This window comes from Chrysemys picta, chromosome 11 (genome assembly GCF_011386835.1).
Source record: "Chrysemys picta bellii isolate R12L10 chromosome 11, ASM1138683v2, whole genome shotgun sequence".
NCBI lineage: Eukaryota > Metazoa > Chordata > Testudines > Emydidae > Chrysemys > Chrysemys picta.
The window spans coordinates 46337571-46354645 of NC_088801.1; the positions used below are offsets into that span (position 1 = coordinate 46337571).

At 41.7% G+C, this 17075-nt stretch overlaps 1 protein-coding gene across 20 annotated transcripts in view; it reads right to left on the reverse strand.

Annotated features, from left to right (window-relative positions):
• The window catches only part of PDE1A (phosphodiesterase 1A), a 284525-nt gene that overhangs the window by 55623 nt on the left and 211827 nt on the right, over positions 1–17075 (reverse strand). For all 20 annotated transcript variants that reach the window (XM_065561945.1, XM_065561933.1, XM_042860654.2 and 17 more), the window contains 5 exons: positions 11044–11226; positions 9471–9537; positions 8519–8635; positions 7065–7205; positions 2451–2551 (listed from right to left, as the gene is read on the reverse strand). In XM_065561945.1, coding sequence (XP_065418017.1) covers positions 2451–2551; positions 7065–7205; positions 8519–8635; positions 9471–9537; positions 11044–11226 — 609 coding nt within the window. The remainder of the gene's footprint in view (positions 1–2450; positions 2552–7064; positions 7206–8518; positions 8636–9470; positions 9538–11043; positions 11227–17075) is intronic.

Sequence of the window (17075 nt, forward strand, 5' to 3'; positions counted from 1 at the left end):
TGATGATTTCACTACTCAGCTAGCTCTGCTGTTAGTTAGGTGGAAATGTACCCTTGAAACAATGAGTACTATTAAAAAATTCAAACTAACCACTCACGTGTATGGTATGGTACCAGGGAAACTACAGAAGTAAAGCAGGATTGGAAAGTTTGTTTATTAAGTGAACAAAGCATATCCTATCTAAATAATGGCAGTGTTTCTGTCCAGTCTCTTATTAATATGGGAAAATCTATGATTTGCCAATCAGGTATTTTGGTGAAGCACACTTTTTTTGATCCACATAGCTAATCATGGTTGTTTTTAATCAGTGCAGAAATTTGACATGACTCTGAGGGCAATTTCTTCTACCTTTTTGAAGCAATAGAAACATGGATGAAAGGCGAATAGCTCTCTTTTTTTAGGGTCAGATTCAATATGTACTAGTAAGTACTTAACTGTAAAACTCAGAGTTTAACAGCTTAATTTATTTTCCACTTTTGCAGTATTTCAAACCAAAATATAAAAGCCTAAAATAGAAAAGCAGTTTAAACTTAGAACAACTGATTGAAGTGATACAACAATTTATTTTTAGCCGGACTGTGTGAATGCACCAGTATATTGAAAAGGAAAGGGCTTTTGCTGATAATCTAGCTGCAGACATGGAATTTGTTCATCATCAGATTTATCAAACCATATGTCCCAAAGTACATGAACTGATTAACCTGTATGCAGTCCTTACAGCGTTTAAAGCGTACCACTGGCAGGCAGTATAACCTCAGGTAAGTGGAAGAACTTCTGTTCTCGTTTATGAAGAGAGGTTTTCTTGCCAAAATAATTGTTCAGTATTTCAGTACGGCTGAGGAGGGGGTGCAAAGGTACTTGATGAGCCACTCTGCACTAGACTGATCCCTAGTTCCACAATCTAACTCTCATTCAAGGGTGGGGCATTGTGTCCCAATGATGCCTGGCTGCTCTAACTCATACCGACTGTATCTATGGGCAAGGGGTCATTATGGAAGCCAGTGATATCTGACGTACGGAGTCCTGCCCACACCTCTTTCCCAAACTTCAGTGATAGAGACAGCACCACCAGATGTTCCCCTACTCTGGGCAATCTCAGGGCAGCAGTGGGTCAGGATCTGCCCTACAGTATTTAAAGAAAAAAAGATAGCTTTTTCTATAGTTAAAACAAAGCAATCCCTGCCCAACATACTTTTAAATGATATAGTCATTTCAGCAAAAATATACTTAAGTCAATTATTAATTATTATTAAATGTCTCCATATGCCATATCATGAGAGGCCCAACCCCACCCGCACTTCTGGATTAAGGAAGAAAGGGCATGCTATGCGTTTTATACCTTTTTTTCTACTGCAATAGCATTAAATTTCCACTTACAGTGTTTTTCATTTGTAGCTCTCAAAACATTTTTAAAAGCTGGGTAAATATCACCCCCATTTTACAGGGAGGGAACTTGAGGGAAAGAGACTTTCATAGCAAGGCAGTGGCAGCGCCCAGACAAGAACACAGGGCTTCTGATTCTCAGTCCAGTGCTCTCTCCATTGGACTACACAGTACACAGTATAGATGCTCTCAAAATAGGCAGAGAAAGGCACCTCAGACTCCCCCCACCCCCACCCCCACCCGTCTAACTGCCATTTGTGTCTTTGAAAATGTCCTCCTGTCCCAAGGATCTTGCAACTTAATACAAACAAATACGACACCCCAAATAACAGTTCAGGTGGGTTTGGAGACATTGCTGGAGGGGAAGCAGCATTTAAGGAGGGATATGGAGGACAGCAGGGAGGGTGTCTGGGGACTGGGAGGCCGACTTCAAATAGATGACCTAATGGGATACTATAAGAAGGTACTAAGCCAGAAATAAAATGAGTGGGTACAAAGGATAATGAGAAGAGAGAACGCTCAGAAATATTCTGTACAACTGGCATCCTTGTCAGTCAGTGTTCCAAGCATTTTGCCATGACATCTCACATATCAATGAGTGACCAACGTGAAGATTTCACTTTAAAGATATGCGACCAGATCCTGTGATCCTTATTCTCACATGTTGTCCTTGCTCACATGAGTAATCTCATTAGCTGTATCAAAGCCAAGGAGGCTACTCACATGAGCAAGGATGACATAGGTAAGTAAGGGCTGCAAAGCTGACTGCCGTCTGTGTCCAAAGAAGTAAAACATTTTAGGAAGCAGAACTTTAATGTTCACAGCCAGGCCAACTTTTGAGAAATTGCTGGTCAGGTGAAGCATTTCCCGCTGAATGAGTGCCAAGAATCTCCTCTTCAATGTACTAAGGTACTATCTTGACCACAGCCAGTGGCACTGAGCCTTGCAGCTGTGATCCATAGGGTATGAACCTCAGATCTATGCCACTAAACTGCCTTCCTTTTTCTCCTAGATCGTGCTGCAACAGCTGCACTCAGACAAGCTATCACAAGATGAAGCACACTTACCTTGTCTGGATATGGAAATTGTTTGTGGTCCCAGTATGCTCATAATCATGGACTGCAGCTGCGAAGATCATAGCTAAAATTTCCAGTTCTGTGAGCCAGTGCTAGTGAATAAAAGCAAAAACCAGTCACATTTTGTACAACAACTTAACTGTGATATTACATTATTGAAAATGTTTCTACATGTAGCTTAATTAAACCTTACTTTTCTTTTTCTACTGAGTCATAAAATCTTGAACATTGCTAAATACTGTACACTACAAGAGTCTCCTTCAGCTTCTGTTGACTTCATTGGGACCAGGATGGACCATTTATGTGCAACAGCAAAGTAAAACTTGTATGTTAAAAAAATTAAGTAAATTGTTATTATTTGATAAAAGCTTGTGTGATAAATTTGGCAGAGGTTTTGAACATGAGGTCTTTTGTCAGCCAGCCAATGTTTGTCTCTTGCGAAATTAATTACACGTAAAACTTAGTATTAAGTTACAATTGTAATTTCCCACTTATTGTAAGATCTGACCCTCAGACGAACAACGCACAGTGTTTTTCCAAGTACATCATCAACATTAAACATAGACTTTACCAATCCTGCAATATGGAAACTGGGTTATTTTTTTCTTCTTATAGTTAAATTACTGCCATTTTAGAAGAGTAGTTTTGCATAAAACTGAGGTCTGCTTGGTACACTTGTGACACAATTTTATATTTTTTTTACTTGCTATCTGATACTATTCCATGCTGCTGCATTTCTAAAGACACATGATACGAGTTCTATTGTCTTGCATAACACATTTACTCAGTCTAGATGACATATATTCCATCTAAGAGTGAACCCAGTACAAATCTAGTAACAACCACAAATTAACCACACATAGTCATATGCCTGGTTTTGCCGAAAATGTCTTACGCCCATTTTGTAATTTTCATTAAATTGAAGGTCTCTTTGGATTTGATACATACCATACTCACCCACCCACTATCATGATTATTATTATGGCACCAGGTTCATATCATACAAGGTACAAGTGCAACAAGGAGTCTGGTGGCACCTTAAAGACTAACAGATTTATTTGGGCATAAGCTTTTGTGAGTTAAAACCTCACTTCTTCGGATGCAAATTATTATGGTGTTACACAGGACAAGGAATAGCTATGAAGCCTAGGAGTGTGGGACAGAACTCAATACACCCAAGTGCATTCTGGGTACTGATATGCAAATACCCAATAGCAAGGATTCTAATGTGCAATGTATTCCTCTGTCCAGCGTTCAGAGATATACTCTGGGTATCATTGAACTCTGTAGGCTGAAGTCAAATTTCAGTATTAGGGCTTTCTTCTTCTAGTCTTCATATTTATATAGTGGTAATAGTTTGCTAGGCTCTTTACAGGCATGTATTAACTAATCACTCAGGGTGAGACTTGAAGTCATTGCTCCCAGTGACACCAGTGGGAATTGTGTCTAAGAAAAGACTGCAGAATTTGACCCTCACTTTGTAAGAAGCACTATAGTTAACATTTACAGTATTAAAATTAAATGCCTGATACTTTAGACACTTTTCTAGAAAGAAAATCAAAATTGCCTAGAATACTAAGACCAAATTCTACATTGTCATTGGGCTTGATCCTTTTCCCATTGCCAATCAATGAGGAAATATCAGGCACCTATATTACAGGTAACCCCAGTGATTTAAACTGTGTACAATGTGTATATCAGGGCATAACTTGAAAACCCGTAGAGCCAACTGTAAACTTGCCATTTTCACAAGTGCTTTGTACTCTACTGTCTTACAAACAGAAGTCATACAATATATTATTACCACTTCCGTCCTCGTTCTCTGTCTTTTAAAACACAATGTTCACACTCAGGACTAAACAGTGTCCCGAAAGGTAATTGACAGATGAAACATGAATTCTGAGTCAGGACTAACAAGTGTCTAACTAGCCAAATTTGTAGTGTGGAGATTCCTTACTGAAGCCATGTCAAAGGGCAATAGTATAAACATTGCAAGTTAGGATGAGTGTATGTACCTGCTTCAGCTGCCAAAGGCAAGACAAACGGAAGCATTGGGACATTGTAGCAGTACAAAGCAATCTCCTGGCTGCCACAGGCTCTATGAGGAGCAAGTGAGCTCAGGGTGTTCAAGGGTGTAAGGATAAGGCCTTTTCCTGTAGCCATATTGTAAGGCCTAAAGCCTAAGTCCTTTGTCTGCAGCCATATTAGGAGAGCAGCAGTCATTAGATGAGAAGCAGGAAGTAACATCCTCACATTCCATCTAAATTACATTAAAACATTGTAATATCAGGCTGTTGAGAAGGAGATCCATCCTAATAGTACCCACCATCACCAGATAAAGAAACAGATCTTAAGCTGGTTAAAGAAAATTTAGTGTGATAGCATTCTGTCTGGCAAGAAACCAGTTATCAAAAGTTGTGGTTGTGAAATCCCCATTTCTTTATTGCTTTGTCTTTATGGTCCCCGCTTCTCTATTGTTTGACTGTATGATCTCTGTCTCATTCTTCGATTGTTTCTGTCTGTTACATAATTAATTTTGCTAGGTGTAAATCAATTACGGTGGTGGGGTAGGATTGGTTGGAGAATTTTGTTACCGTATGTTAGGATTGGTTAGTAAAATTTTAGTATAATGATTGGTTAAGGTACAGTTAAGCAGGACTCATGTTTCACTATATAAACTGGGGTCCAAAAGGAAGTTCTTTGGGAACCAACTCCAGGACACAACCCTATCAGAGCTGCCAGACCTCAGAACTCTGCCAATGACACTGTGCAGAAACTGGAGTCCCCCAGTTGGACCTGATCCTGACTGACCATCAAGAAAAGTTCGTCTGTTTTATTGGGACTGGGAGTGGTGAGCACTGTATGTGTAGTGTGGGCTGGTTTTGATGATTGTTAATAGATAGAGGATCAGGATAAGGATATTACTGTGTAAACTCTTTCATTGGTAAAAGGTCCTGCAAACCTGCACAAAATTATGCCCTGAGCCTAGGAATTGAGTAAGGGTGGGTACTTAAATTGACAGGGATATGCCTGAGCCCTAGGAACAGGGTAAGGGTGGGTGCCTAATTTAAGAGGGTTATGCCTTGAACCCTAGGAACTTGGTGTAATGGGGCGGGACTCACCCCTGCGGCGCCTCCTGCTGGTCCTCCAGAGAATTAGCTCTTCCAGCCTCCGGCACGCCCTCTGCAGGCCAGTGTCCCGCTTGCCGCTGGGCCCGAGTCCCTCCTGGACCCCGGTGCCCCTTTCAGGCTGGGGTGCTGCCCCTGGCAGTACCCCCACAGTCTCAGGGTCTCCCCATCCAAGGGAACCCCAACCCTCTATCCCCACCTCTCCTCAGTCATGGGCTACTGACAGTCACCATCTAGCCCCCGCTCACTGGGGCAGACTGCAGTGTAAAAGCCACTCATCATAGACAAGGGGGTTTTGGACCTGCTGCCTCTGCCTATTTGTGGGTTGCCCCCTGCAACCCCACTACCTAATTGGCCTTCCATTAGGCCACAGCCTTGGGGGTTTCCAGGCCAGAGCTCCCCAGCTCCCTTGACCTTCCCCCAGCCCTGCTCCACTCCAGGTACCTTCTCTCAGCTCCCTGCAGCCAGGTCCCTCCCTCTCGAAGCTAGAGAGAGTCTCTCTCTGGCTTCTGGCCCCAGCCCTCTTATAAAGGCCAGTTGGGCCCTCATTAAGCCAGCCTCGGCCTGATTGGGGCATGGCCCCAAGCTGAGGCTGCTTTCCCCTATCAGCCCTGCTTTTCCTTCCCTGCCACAGCCCTCTCCCCGGGCTGTTTTAAGCCTTTTAAGGCAGGAGCGGGTGACCACTTCGCTACACTTGGTAAAGGTGGGTGACCCTAGAGTGTGTGAGTAGTAGAGAATTTTGTGCGGGTAACAAGGGATGCACTGGTTCCGTGCAGTCCCTTACCTGCAGAGCCCTCAGCAGAGATTAAAGCTGCAAAACCTTCAGGGTAAGGGGCTGGTAATAGAAACAACACTTGCCCATCCTTGTGGATGTATACCCCTCTAGGTCACTAGGACACTCTAATCACTTCCAGGGATGATCAAGGGAAAATTAAGAGAAGACTCTCTCTAAAGCCTTTTTGGTTATGTAGGGAGAATCATCCGCATATTATAACCCATTTTCCTTCGCTGAGTTCTAAGAAGAAAGGAAAATGAATAGGCTGCCTCATCCACATGTTCAATGTCTACTTCTAAACTACACTATTGTTCCCTGGGGAGAGAATCCCCCATGGCTAGAAACGGCCCCACACCCAGAACCCCAGATCCTGATTGAGATTTGTATCACAGTATGCATCTCAAATCTGTCTGCAGAATGGATCACACACCAAATCTAAGTATCAGAAATTTGAGAAAGCTCTCATTTAGATTGAGTGTCCCCAATTTTGGTTGTGATTATAGCTGTGATTTTCATGCAACCTCTATAGAGACATGCGGTTCAGAGCCAGTTCCCGAGTTTGGGCCCATCTCTAGATAAAGCCCCCTTTAAAATTATTGACATCTGTAGCACCAGTAAGCCTGCATATAGATACCCATGTAGATACCTATATAACGGTGAGTTTGAGAAACTAAAGTGACTGAGTTCTGTAGTACTTCTTACCATGATACCAGTATGAAGCATTATGTAATGCACAGTTTGAGTAACATCAGCTGCATGGATCAGATTGTGGTATGGATTTTTGTACTTGCTGTAACCAACCTCCAAAGCTTCTGCAAATGAAATAAGACTGGGCACAGGGATCTGTGAGAAGCAAACATTAGAATAATAAGCTATGTTTCTCTTGCAACAGCTACAAAGTCAATGGTGTAATAAATAAAACATAAATTAACACACAGTGCAACTCTGATACACCAGTTCACAAATATCAAGGTGATGGGACAAATTACTAAAATGTAAAGGACTAGAACCTGATCTGCACTGAAGGAATTCACAGACTGCTCTGCTCCTGTTCCCCTTAGGAGACACATTCCTCTGCTTACACTACGTGCAATGTGGGACTAGCATATAAGGGGGAATGGACTGTACCCAGAAAGGTGCAGTAGGGGAGCACTCCCCGTGAATGCCTAGGAACTCATGAGGCATTCATGTAACAAAGGTATGACACATAGGATTACTAATAGAAGATTGATCTTTATATCCTGGCCCCAATCACCTAACCAGGAGGTCAGGGTTACAAATGGTGTTCCCTGACTTCAATAGCCTCACGCTCCCTCAATGTGGGCCTCACACTGTGCACAAGGAAGGACTGTGAAGTACATGCACAATCTAGCTCTATATTTTTTTAGGCAGTTAAATAATAAGTTTTTCCTAAGACAAGACTCCTAGCGATTTTGTGTGATAAACTGAAAACTGGGTTTCCACAATGACAGTGAAACTTGAGTTCAATATCATAAAAATGATAAATAATAAAGTATTGCGCACTTTGATAGCACTCTCTAGGTGAGCATCTCAAAGTGCTTTACAAATATGAAATAGTTAAGTCATACAATATCCCTCAGACAGCACTGTAATGTATCTTCCTCTAGGGTGGCACGTGGCAGGTGTTTAACACTATGCCATTAAAACAATTTAGAACAGGAAGAGGAAGTGAAAAATATAGTACTCAGCTGAAATCCTAGTGAGGATTTAGGTCCACAGATTGTGATCTAAGCTATCTCAAGTGCTCAGGACCAAAGTTTGTGTGTCTACCAGCACAGTGTCTCCTTCCCAAGTCTGGGACATGGGCTCGGTACTAACTCATAAGGAAGCAAGCTACCTGTGCACTTTTTGCATCACTCTGCTGTGCACTGGGGACCTCCCATCCAAAAAGCTGAAGGCCTGCTTAGCTTTCAATCTTTGTCAGGATCTCAACAGCAGCAGAATGACTATAGACAACATTAGGTGGAACTTTATTGTTATTACAATGAATATAGTCTGATGTCCTGTATGTGATGTCTTTTAAACATTGCAATTCTGTACTTCATTTGTTCAATAAAATATAATTTTAAACATAATCCCATTTTTTAATATTTTAGTCTTATTTTTATATTTGAATTTTGTGTGATGCTTCTGACCTTGAAACGGCTTATAAGGTCATATCTGGTGAACAGCTCATACATCATGAATTTCAGACTGTGCTCTCCACTTGCTTCATTTAGGGCAAACACATCAAATGACCATTTATCAACATCCTGCAGATTAAAAAAAATAACACTTTCATATGTTTAAATAGGTCCCAGCTAATACATGGAAAAGTTTAAAACAATATCTATTTCCCCAAAGTAACAGGTTCCTTTTACTTCATGTTATTCATACTAATGGTTATTCTAATACTAATAATAAACCTAGTTAGGAAAATTATTAGAAAAAAAACTTGTATCCTGAGTTATATAATTGTAGGATAAACTGCTAGCTGTTTTGTATGCTCACAGTCTAAGGCCCTGATCTTTTAAACACACAAATAGCTTTACACACATAAATTGTTCCACACAGAGTTCAGTGGAACTACTTGTGTGCTCTTTTGCATAGACTATGTCATAAATACTTTAAGAAAATCATGGTAAACACTATAACATTTGTCTTTTATGGAAACAGGTTACATACTACCTTCTTGCTTAAGAAATAGTATTGTCGATTGTATGTTGTAGCTATATACAACATGATTACTCTTCCCCCCCATCCCAAAAGAGTAAAGACACGCTGCTCTCTGAGACACTGGATTTCTATTATAATTTGGCGCTGATAAAATCATGACAGGTAAATTTTATAAAGCAATTTTCTACTCAAATTTATCCTCTTGCTCTAATGATATCTAAATGAAATCATAATGAAATTGAGGTATAATAAATATAATCATATGCTATTTATGAATTTTTCAATATGGCTTTTATCTCTTATGCATATTCATTTCTACAGTACCATATAGGGCCATAATACTTTCAGAAAAAGCACCCTAATTTCATCCTAAAAAAATAATTAGCACACATACAAATATATTAAATTACACAATGATTGAACTGATTTCACCTTAAATGTTACTATCACTTCTGCTGGGTATGCCAAACCAACCATGTTAGAGGTCCTTCGGTACATCCTAAAAGAACAAATGCATTATTTATTAGGTGGTACTTATGCCATTTTAAAACATTTCTTTTTTCAGTTTCTCTTTTATAATTTCTGAATTAAGGGCCTAATCCAAAACCCATTTAACTCAGTTGGAGTCTTTCTATGAGCTTCATGGGCTTTGAAGAAGGATCCTGTGTACTACAAAGTGTGACTTTCTGGTCTAATAATACATTGCTAGGAATACTTCTTGCTCCTCTAAGTAATTGTTGTAGCTATTCATATCACTTAATGTGAATAAAGAAAATATGCTATTTTAGTTTAGTATTGTCATCAGTACCATTACCACAGATTCACCTGCTTTGTCTCCTAACAAAAGGATGGCCTACATGTGGGCCTCAGGTATTAAAATATTCAGGCACAGATCCTCAGCTGGTGTAAGACGGTGCTGCTCAATTAATTTTAGTATGAAACCATGAGTATCAAATATAACTAAATTAACTGTTTTATTACTTAAGTAAATGTGGAGTTGCCAAAGATAGATCATTTAAATTGTTTGGAATAGAGATTTGGATACACAACTATCTCTGACCCATTGGAATACAATTTATATAATGTAAAAAAAGCAACTATAGACCTGAGACTATGGCTTATTCACCAAAAGACACTTTTGCAAATATTCTGGTCCACACATAAGTAATGGTCCTCATAAATGCTGTTGGAAATGTAACTCCCTTTGTGCTACTTTAGCCCATATATTTTGGCAGCCCTCCTGTATCAAGAATTTCTGATGGGAGGTGTGTGTGTCAAAGGACCAATTTCATATTGGATGCTAAGTTGGAGTTTAATTGAAGTTTCACTCTTGGATATATTCCTGATACCTGGAAATTACCTGGTAACAAGGCAGCGTGGTTCCAGAGTGCAGCTTTGGCTGCAAAAAAATGAATCCTGCAAAAATGGAAAAGTTAATCCCCACCAAATATTGATGCCTAGCTCAGGGATATGGCTGATGTCGCAGCGAATGAACAACTGGCATTTCGCAGAAAGGGAAAGCCGGAAAAATTCAAAGCAATTTGGGCTGACTTTTAGAGGTCTATGATTAATGTAGACCCTGAAGATAGTTATGTCACTTCCCTCCCCTCCCTTTTTCCTAACCTTCTTTATTTACTTTGGGTATTCTGATCAATCTGGTATTTTGGTATATTTGTTGTATTTGAAAAAAACAATACAAAATCATAAATAAAAAAGTAAATGTTGAGTCTTTGGCACATTTTGGTGTAGGTAGGTCTAAGTCATGGAGTTTGGGTCCAGAACTTTCCGAAATTCAAGAGGATTGGTATCTAGGGGTTTCATTTAGAACTCAGGACAGACCATTAGAGAGATGGGGCGAGGATGGCATTCAGATGTAGCTCTGAACTTTCCCAGATATTTGGTTCAGGCTCATCTCCAATTTTGGTATGCATTCTGGCCCCACTTGTTGGATAGCACCACTGTGGTTAAACATGTTATCTGCTATCACACTAAAATCCACAATCACCTTTCTACAAATATCCCAGCCTGTACAGCATGTACGATGCTTCGAAATTTTGGCTTTTCTTCGGGTCTCCTTTTCGTCATCCCCATTTTCCTCGTGAAGGTAGAAGCCAGCCAGTCCCGTACTTCCAGTGGGACTGAATCGGATTGGATGTCAGAAAGTTCATCTTCAGTATCCAAAAGTCTCCTACAAAAGATATGAATAACTGAGAATCAGGCAAACTGAAGCAACGAGGTGGGAGTAAGTGACCAGCTGATAACATACAGTTTTAATGGCAGTTAGACTAGTTTGTAACATTGTCTCTGGGTCACTAAATGCTTACCCTGCTCATGGGGGAAGGGCTTTGATAGGGCTTGGAGCACTGGAAACACCCTTTGGGGTGGGGGAGGATGGGAGGGAAGGAGGAAGGGGGCAAGGGAGCTCAACAGGGAGCAGTTGTGACAGCATTCTACATGCCTCCTATTCCTTCCTTCCTTCCACCCATCTTTGCCATCAGCATGTGGGAACAGCTTCTAATCTCACCTCTTTCCCCCACCTCTCACCCCGTTCGCTTCCTACACTGTAGGGTGTGGGAAGATCACATGCTGTCCAACCCACCACATCTGGTTTTTGGTGTTTAAGTTACAATTCTTGCAAGTGCGGCAGGTTCCAGTGTGGTTGGTGGGTTAGGTAGGGTCTGACTGAGGTCTCTATGACTTAGTCGGCTGCTTAGGCATTGGTCTGTATAGGCCAGTAAAGAAGGAAGTTTGAGGGCAGGCCAGGTACAGTGGCTGGGTGCACAGTAACTTGAATGCAATGGTCATACCCATCTGCTGGGAGTGTGTGCAGGGTTTGCAGTCCCAACCATTTACAGAAAAGTCCAACAGAATGTCATAGCAAATGGAAATTTTTCTGTAGATTTTTTGAACCATCAAAACCTGGCAAGGTGGGCATTTGCCTCTATGTCTAGAACAGCTTGTGCCTCTCCTCATTTCATCTCTCCAACCTCAAGCATGGAAGAGGGAAGATTATTGAGAGTCTGGCATAAAATAGAGCGTCCACGTTTGACTATATTATGGTGCCTGTGTTTCATTGTTTCTGGGTCCATTTCAAAAAAAAGTTTTCCTTTCTGTACCGGAGTGATAACTGTCTAAAAGCTCTAGACACAATACTATGCCTCTAGAAAGTCAACATTTTTTCCTCAGAACATCTGAACAATTTCAAACTACTACAGCTCTGAGTGTGGCATCTGTTGGTAATAGCACAAAAATTGCACATCCATTATGCATCATTAACAAATTACTCAAGAATTATATAAATGACTGATGAAGCTAAATTTGGAATATTTGCTGTGCACAGGTCTGAACAACCTATTATAAGGGAAAAAACAGTAGTGGTGGAAAAGGTGTTGTACCACAAAGGATAACAATAACTTGGGCACTCAAGGCTCTCAGTTAATCAAAAAGGTTAGAAAAGGTAATCCTATGTTCTTTAAAAAAAGATATAGGAAATGAGGTTCGCTGGGATAGCAGAGTTGGGTTGGAACCAGAAAGAGTTTCCCTTGCTTGTGTCTTCAGGGGAAGCCAGTGATTAAGAACCTGGGATTAATCCCAGCTTCACACTGCCTCCAGTTAGGGCTGGTCTTCACTATGGGGTGATCGATGCATCAGGGATCGATTTAGCAGGTCTAGTGAAGACCCGCTAACTCAATGGCAGAGCGCTCTCCAGTCGACTCCAGTACTCCAGCTCCCCGAGAAGAGTAAGGGAATTCGACCGGAGCGCATCTCCCGTTGACGCAGCGCAGTGAAGACACCGTTGTAAATTGACCTAAGCTACGTCGACTCCAGCTACGTTATTCACATAACTGGAGTACTGTAATTTAGGTCAACTTGCCCCCATCGTGAAGACAAGCCCGTAGGCACCTAAATCCAGCTCAGCATCTCTGAAAGTAACAGATGCCTCAATATGGATTTTGCTATATGCACACGTATGAATATTTAGGCCCTAACTTTCTGTGCCTCCATTTCCATATCTGTAAAATAGGGATGATAATACTTACCTACCTCTCACACAGGGCTGACCTTAGGCATGGGCAAATTGGATGAAAACCCAGGGAGCCTTTATAAACGGGGCGCCTCTGGAACAGGTGTGCCCCTCCCCCTGGCCCTGGGTTGAAGGCACAAATTGATCTTGTTCCCCAAATTTAAACTACAGTGTAATCCACATAAATCCTCAATAGTTCACCTTTATTATAAAACATCTTTGGGGCGATTGCAATGTTTATAATCCTATTTGGCATTTGATATATGTATTATCTAACCAGGGAAAAAATCTTATAATCCCTCAATCATTTTATAAGTGTTCAAAATATTTCTCAAATGGGATGCAATTCACCTGCAATGTAACAGTTGTAGAAGGTACTTCAGTATAACACAATCTTAAACTGCATGGGAATTAGACTGCTGCAGAACAGGCACACACCCATGTATGGTGCAGCTGGTCCTTTGTTTTTGGTTTTTATTTTGTTTAAAGTTTCCTGGGAATCAGTAAAAACTAAAATGAAGAGCCAGCAGCCAGAGTGGTGAGGGCTACCTGGTATGCACGGAAGATGATGGCGGAGTTGGGGTAATGTGGGTCTTCCGTTCTTTGCAGGCTTGTCACTGCAGTGGTCAAGTGGTCTCTGCTGCCAGACCCCAACTCCTTGCCCATCCTGCTCCGCCACGATGCAGCAGCAGCTGCCAATGGAAATTACCTGAGGCGGGACCAGGTCAGGAGAGTGCAAGCGTTTTCAAAATTTGGGTTAAAAAAGTGGGTAAAACCTGACTGTTTTTTCAAAACCTGGAAATTTTTCTGGGAAATTTGGTAAAAACCAAAAATGAAGAGTTTTGTGTATAGGCTAGTGCAGAAGAGTTTGAGAGCAGGCCAGGAGCATGGTGGGTGGGAGCACATTAACTTGAAACCAATGGCCAGAGCCATGTATTGAGAGTGTCCAGGGTATGGAGTCCTCATCCTTTACCCAGAAGTCCTATCGAATTTCATAGAAAATAACTTTTCTATAGATTTTTGGACCATCAAAAGCTATTGAATTTAATACTTAATTTTGTACCTGCTATAGAATTCTTATGGATAGCCCCCAAATCCTATATTCTCTATTAAAGTCTACAGAGTTAGAAAGTAATTTCTCTAGAACCCTCTTGGCTTGAGTCCTCTGGGTTTCATTCATATTAACTTTTCCAGTCCTTTTCCACAATGGATTCCAGCCCAAGGAATGGTGAAGCCGCATTAAAAGGGCTCCTCCAGGCTGGATAATTGAATACTTTCCAAATTCTTCATAGCCACCACATAGAAACCCATTTTCTCTGACATTGTGAGTGGGATGGGGGAGCTTGCTATTTTTCATCTGAAAGGAGATTAAAAACTAGAAACTGGTTATAAATTTAATTTTCTCTGGCCATTTTTACTATTCCCTCACTAAGATAGGGCCTAGTCTGCCTGTGATGGATGTTAACTGGAATTTCTATATAAACACAGAGCAGGAACAGGAGAAAATTGCCTTTTTAACCAAGTTGTTTCTTTTTACTGTATAGTTTCCCCCTCCTTCTTTCAAGGCACATTCCCGCAATTCTCATGGGACCCCTTCATGAGAGATACCCGGGTGGCAATTTACATGCAAGAGACAGTTTGACGGTACACCTAAACTGCATGCTTGTTTTGGAGGCATGTTAAGTACATACCTGCTCTCAGGATGGGTATAAACAGCAGCGTAAGCAATGAGGCACAGCTTAGGCAAGTAGAGTAAGGACACACCTGAAGGGAGTGAGTATATAGGTGAGTAAATACCATTCACACTCTACTCACCCCAAGCTGTGCCTCCCTATCTACACTGCTATTTTTAGTGTAGATAGGGAGGCAGCTGTGGTTTAGCTGTGTGGGGCTGTGCTGCCTCCCGGTGCTGGTGCCTTTCCCCACTGCAGGAAAAGACTCCCCCCAGCGGGGAAAGGCTCTGGAACAGGGGAGACAGAGGGAAAAGGCTCTGCCAGCTCCCTGTTGCTCGAGCCTTTCCCTGCAGCAGCGAAAGGCTCTGGCAGGGAGATGCTGAAGCCCTTCCAGACTGCCAGCCCTTTGCCAGAGCCTTTCACTGACACATGTAGCTACACTCCAAAGTGTGAATGCAGTCTGCTTTTCACTGTAGCATGTAGATACCTAGACCTTACACGCTGCCACCAGTGGCGTGTAGAGTAAACATATCCTAAATGGCTCTCATTCCTGCTTAACAAACTAGGAAACCAATTGCTGCAATACAGACATTGTACAGTGGGCCAGATCCTCAGCTATTATAAATTGGTACAGCTCCCTTCCTGGGATATCTAAGAGGACAGTAAAATATCAGTAAGTTTTCCTAATGCATTATTAGTTTCTTTAAAGAACCCAACTGAATGAACATTTTAAACGAGTGTTTTGAAAGGCATCAGTCATTCATATATATGTTACCTTCAATATCTACCATTACTGTCTGGAGTTCCTCTCCTCCAATTCCATCCTAAACCCCTCTCCAATCATGCTTTCACCCATTGCACTCAACCGAAACTGCTCTTGTCAAAGTCTCCAAAGGCCTCTTCCTAACCAAAAAGGAGGGCAACAAAAATGATTAAGGGGCTGGAGCACATGACTTATGAGGAGAGGCTGAGGGAATTGAGATTGTTTAGTCTGCAGAAGAGAAGAATGAGGGGGGATTTGATAGCTGTTTTCAACTACCTGAAAGGGGGTTCCAAAGAGGATGGATCTAGACTGTTTTCAGTGTTACCAGATGACAGAACAAGGAGTAATGGTTTCAAGTTGCAGTGGGGGAGGTTTAGGTTGGATATTAGGAAAAACTTTTTCACTGGGAGGGTGGTGAAGCACTGGAATGGGTTACCTAGGGAGGTGGTGGAATCTCCTTCCTTAGAAGTTTTTAAGGTCAGGCTTGACAGAGCCCTGGCTGGGATGATTTAGTTGGGGATTGGTCCTGCTTTGAGCAGGGGTTGGACTAGATGACCTCCTGTGGTCCCTTCCAACCCTGAGATTCTATGAAAGTTCAGAACCAGTAATTTGCTCTGTCAGCTGCCTTTGACACCATTAACCATGTTCTTTTTGAAATCTTGTGCTCCCTTGACTTCCATGGCTCTGTCCTCTCTTCATTCTTCTCCGACCTCTCTAATCCCTTCTTCAGCAGGTCCCCTTGGAGGATCTTCTTCATCTGCCCTCCAACTTTCTGTGAGGGTTCACAGGGTTCTATCCTTGGTCCTCTTTTCTTCTCCTTCTAAATCTTACTTATGAGTAATCTCATCTGCAAACATAAATTCAACTACCATCTTCTACGCTGTTGACTCAAAGATCTACCTCTCTACTCCAGACCTGTCTTTCCATCCAAACCAGGATCTTAGCCAAACTTTTTGACATCTCCTCATGGATCTAGCTGTCAACTCAACATGGCTAAAACAGAGCTCTTAAACTTTCCTCCCAAGCTCTTCCCCAACTCCTTTCTCAGCCACTGTGACCACCACAGGCCTGTAATCTAGGCATCATCTTCAACTCCGACCTCTCAACAGATCCTCACACCCAGGCTTTGCCTAAATCTTACATTTTTTTTCCTGCAGAACATGTCTAAGGTGTGGCCTTTCATATCTAATCACACAGCTAAAACTCCTCCAGGCTGTCATTGTCTTGCACCTGACCAGGACAATGATGGTGATGATGAAATGCTAAGGGAGATTAGAGAGGCTATCAAAATAAAGAACTCAATAATAGTGGGGGATTTCAATTATCCCCATATTGACTGGGAACATGTCACCTCAGGATGAAATGCAGAGACAAAATTTCTCAATACTTTAAATGACTGCTTCTTGGAGCAGCTGGTACAGGAACCCACAAGGGGAGAGGCAATGCTAGATTTAGTCCTGAGTGGAGCGTAGGAGCTGGTCCAAGAGGTAACTATAACAGGACCGCTTGGAAATAGTGACCATAATATAATAACATTTAACATCCCGGTGGTGGGAAGAACATCTCAACAGCCCAAC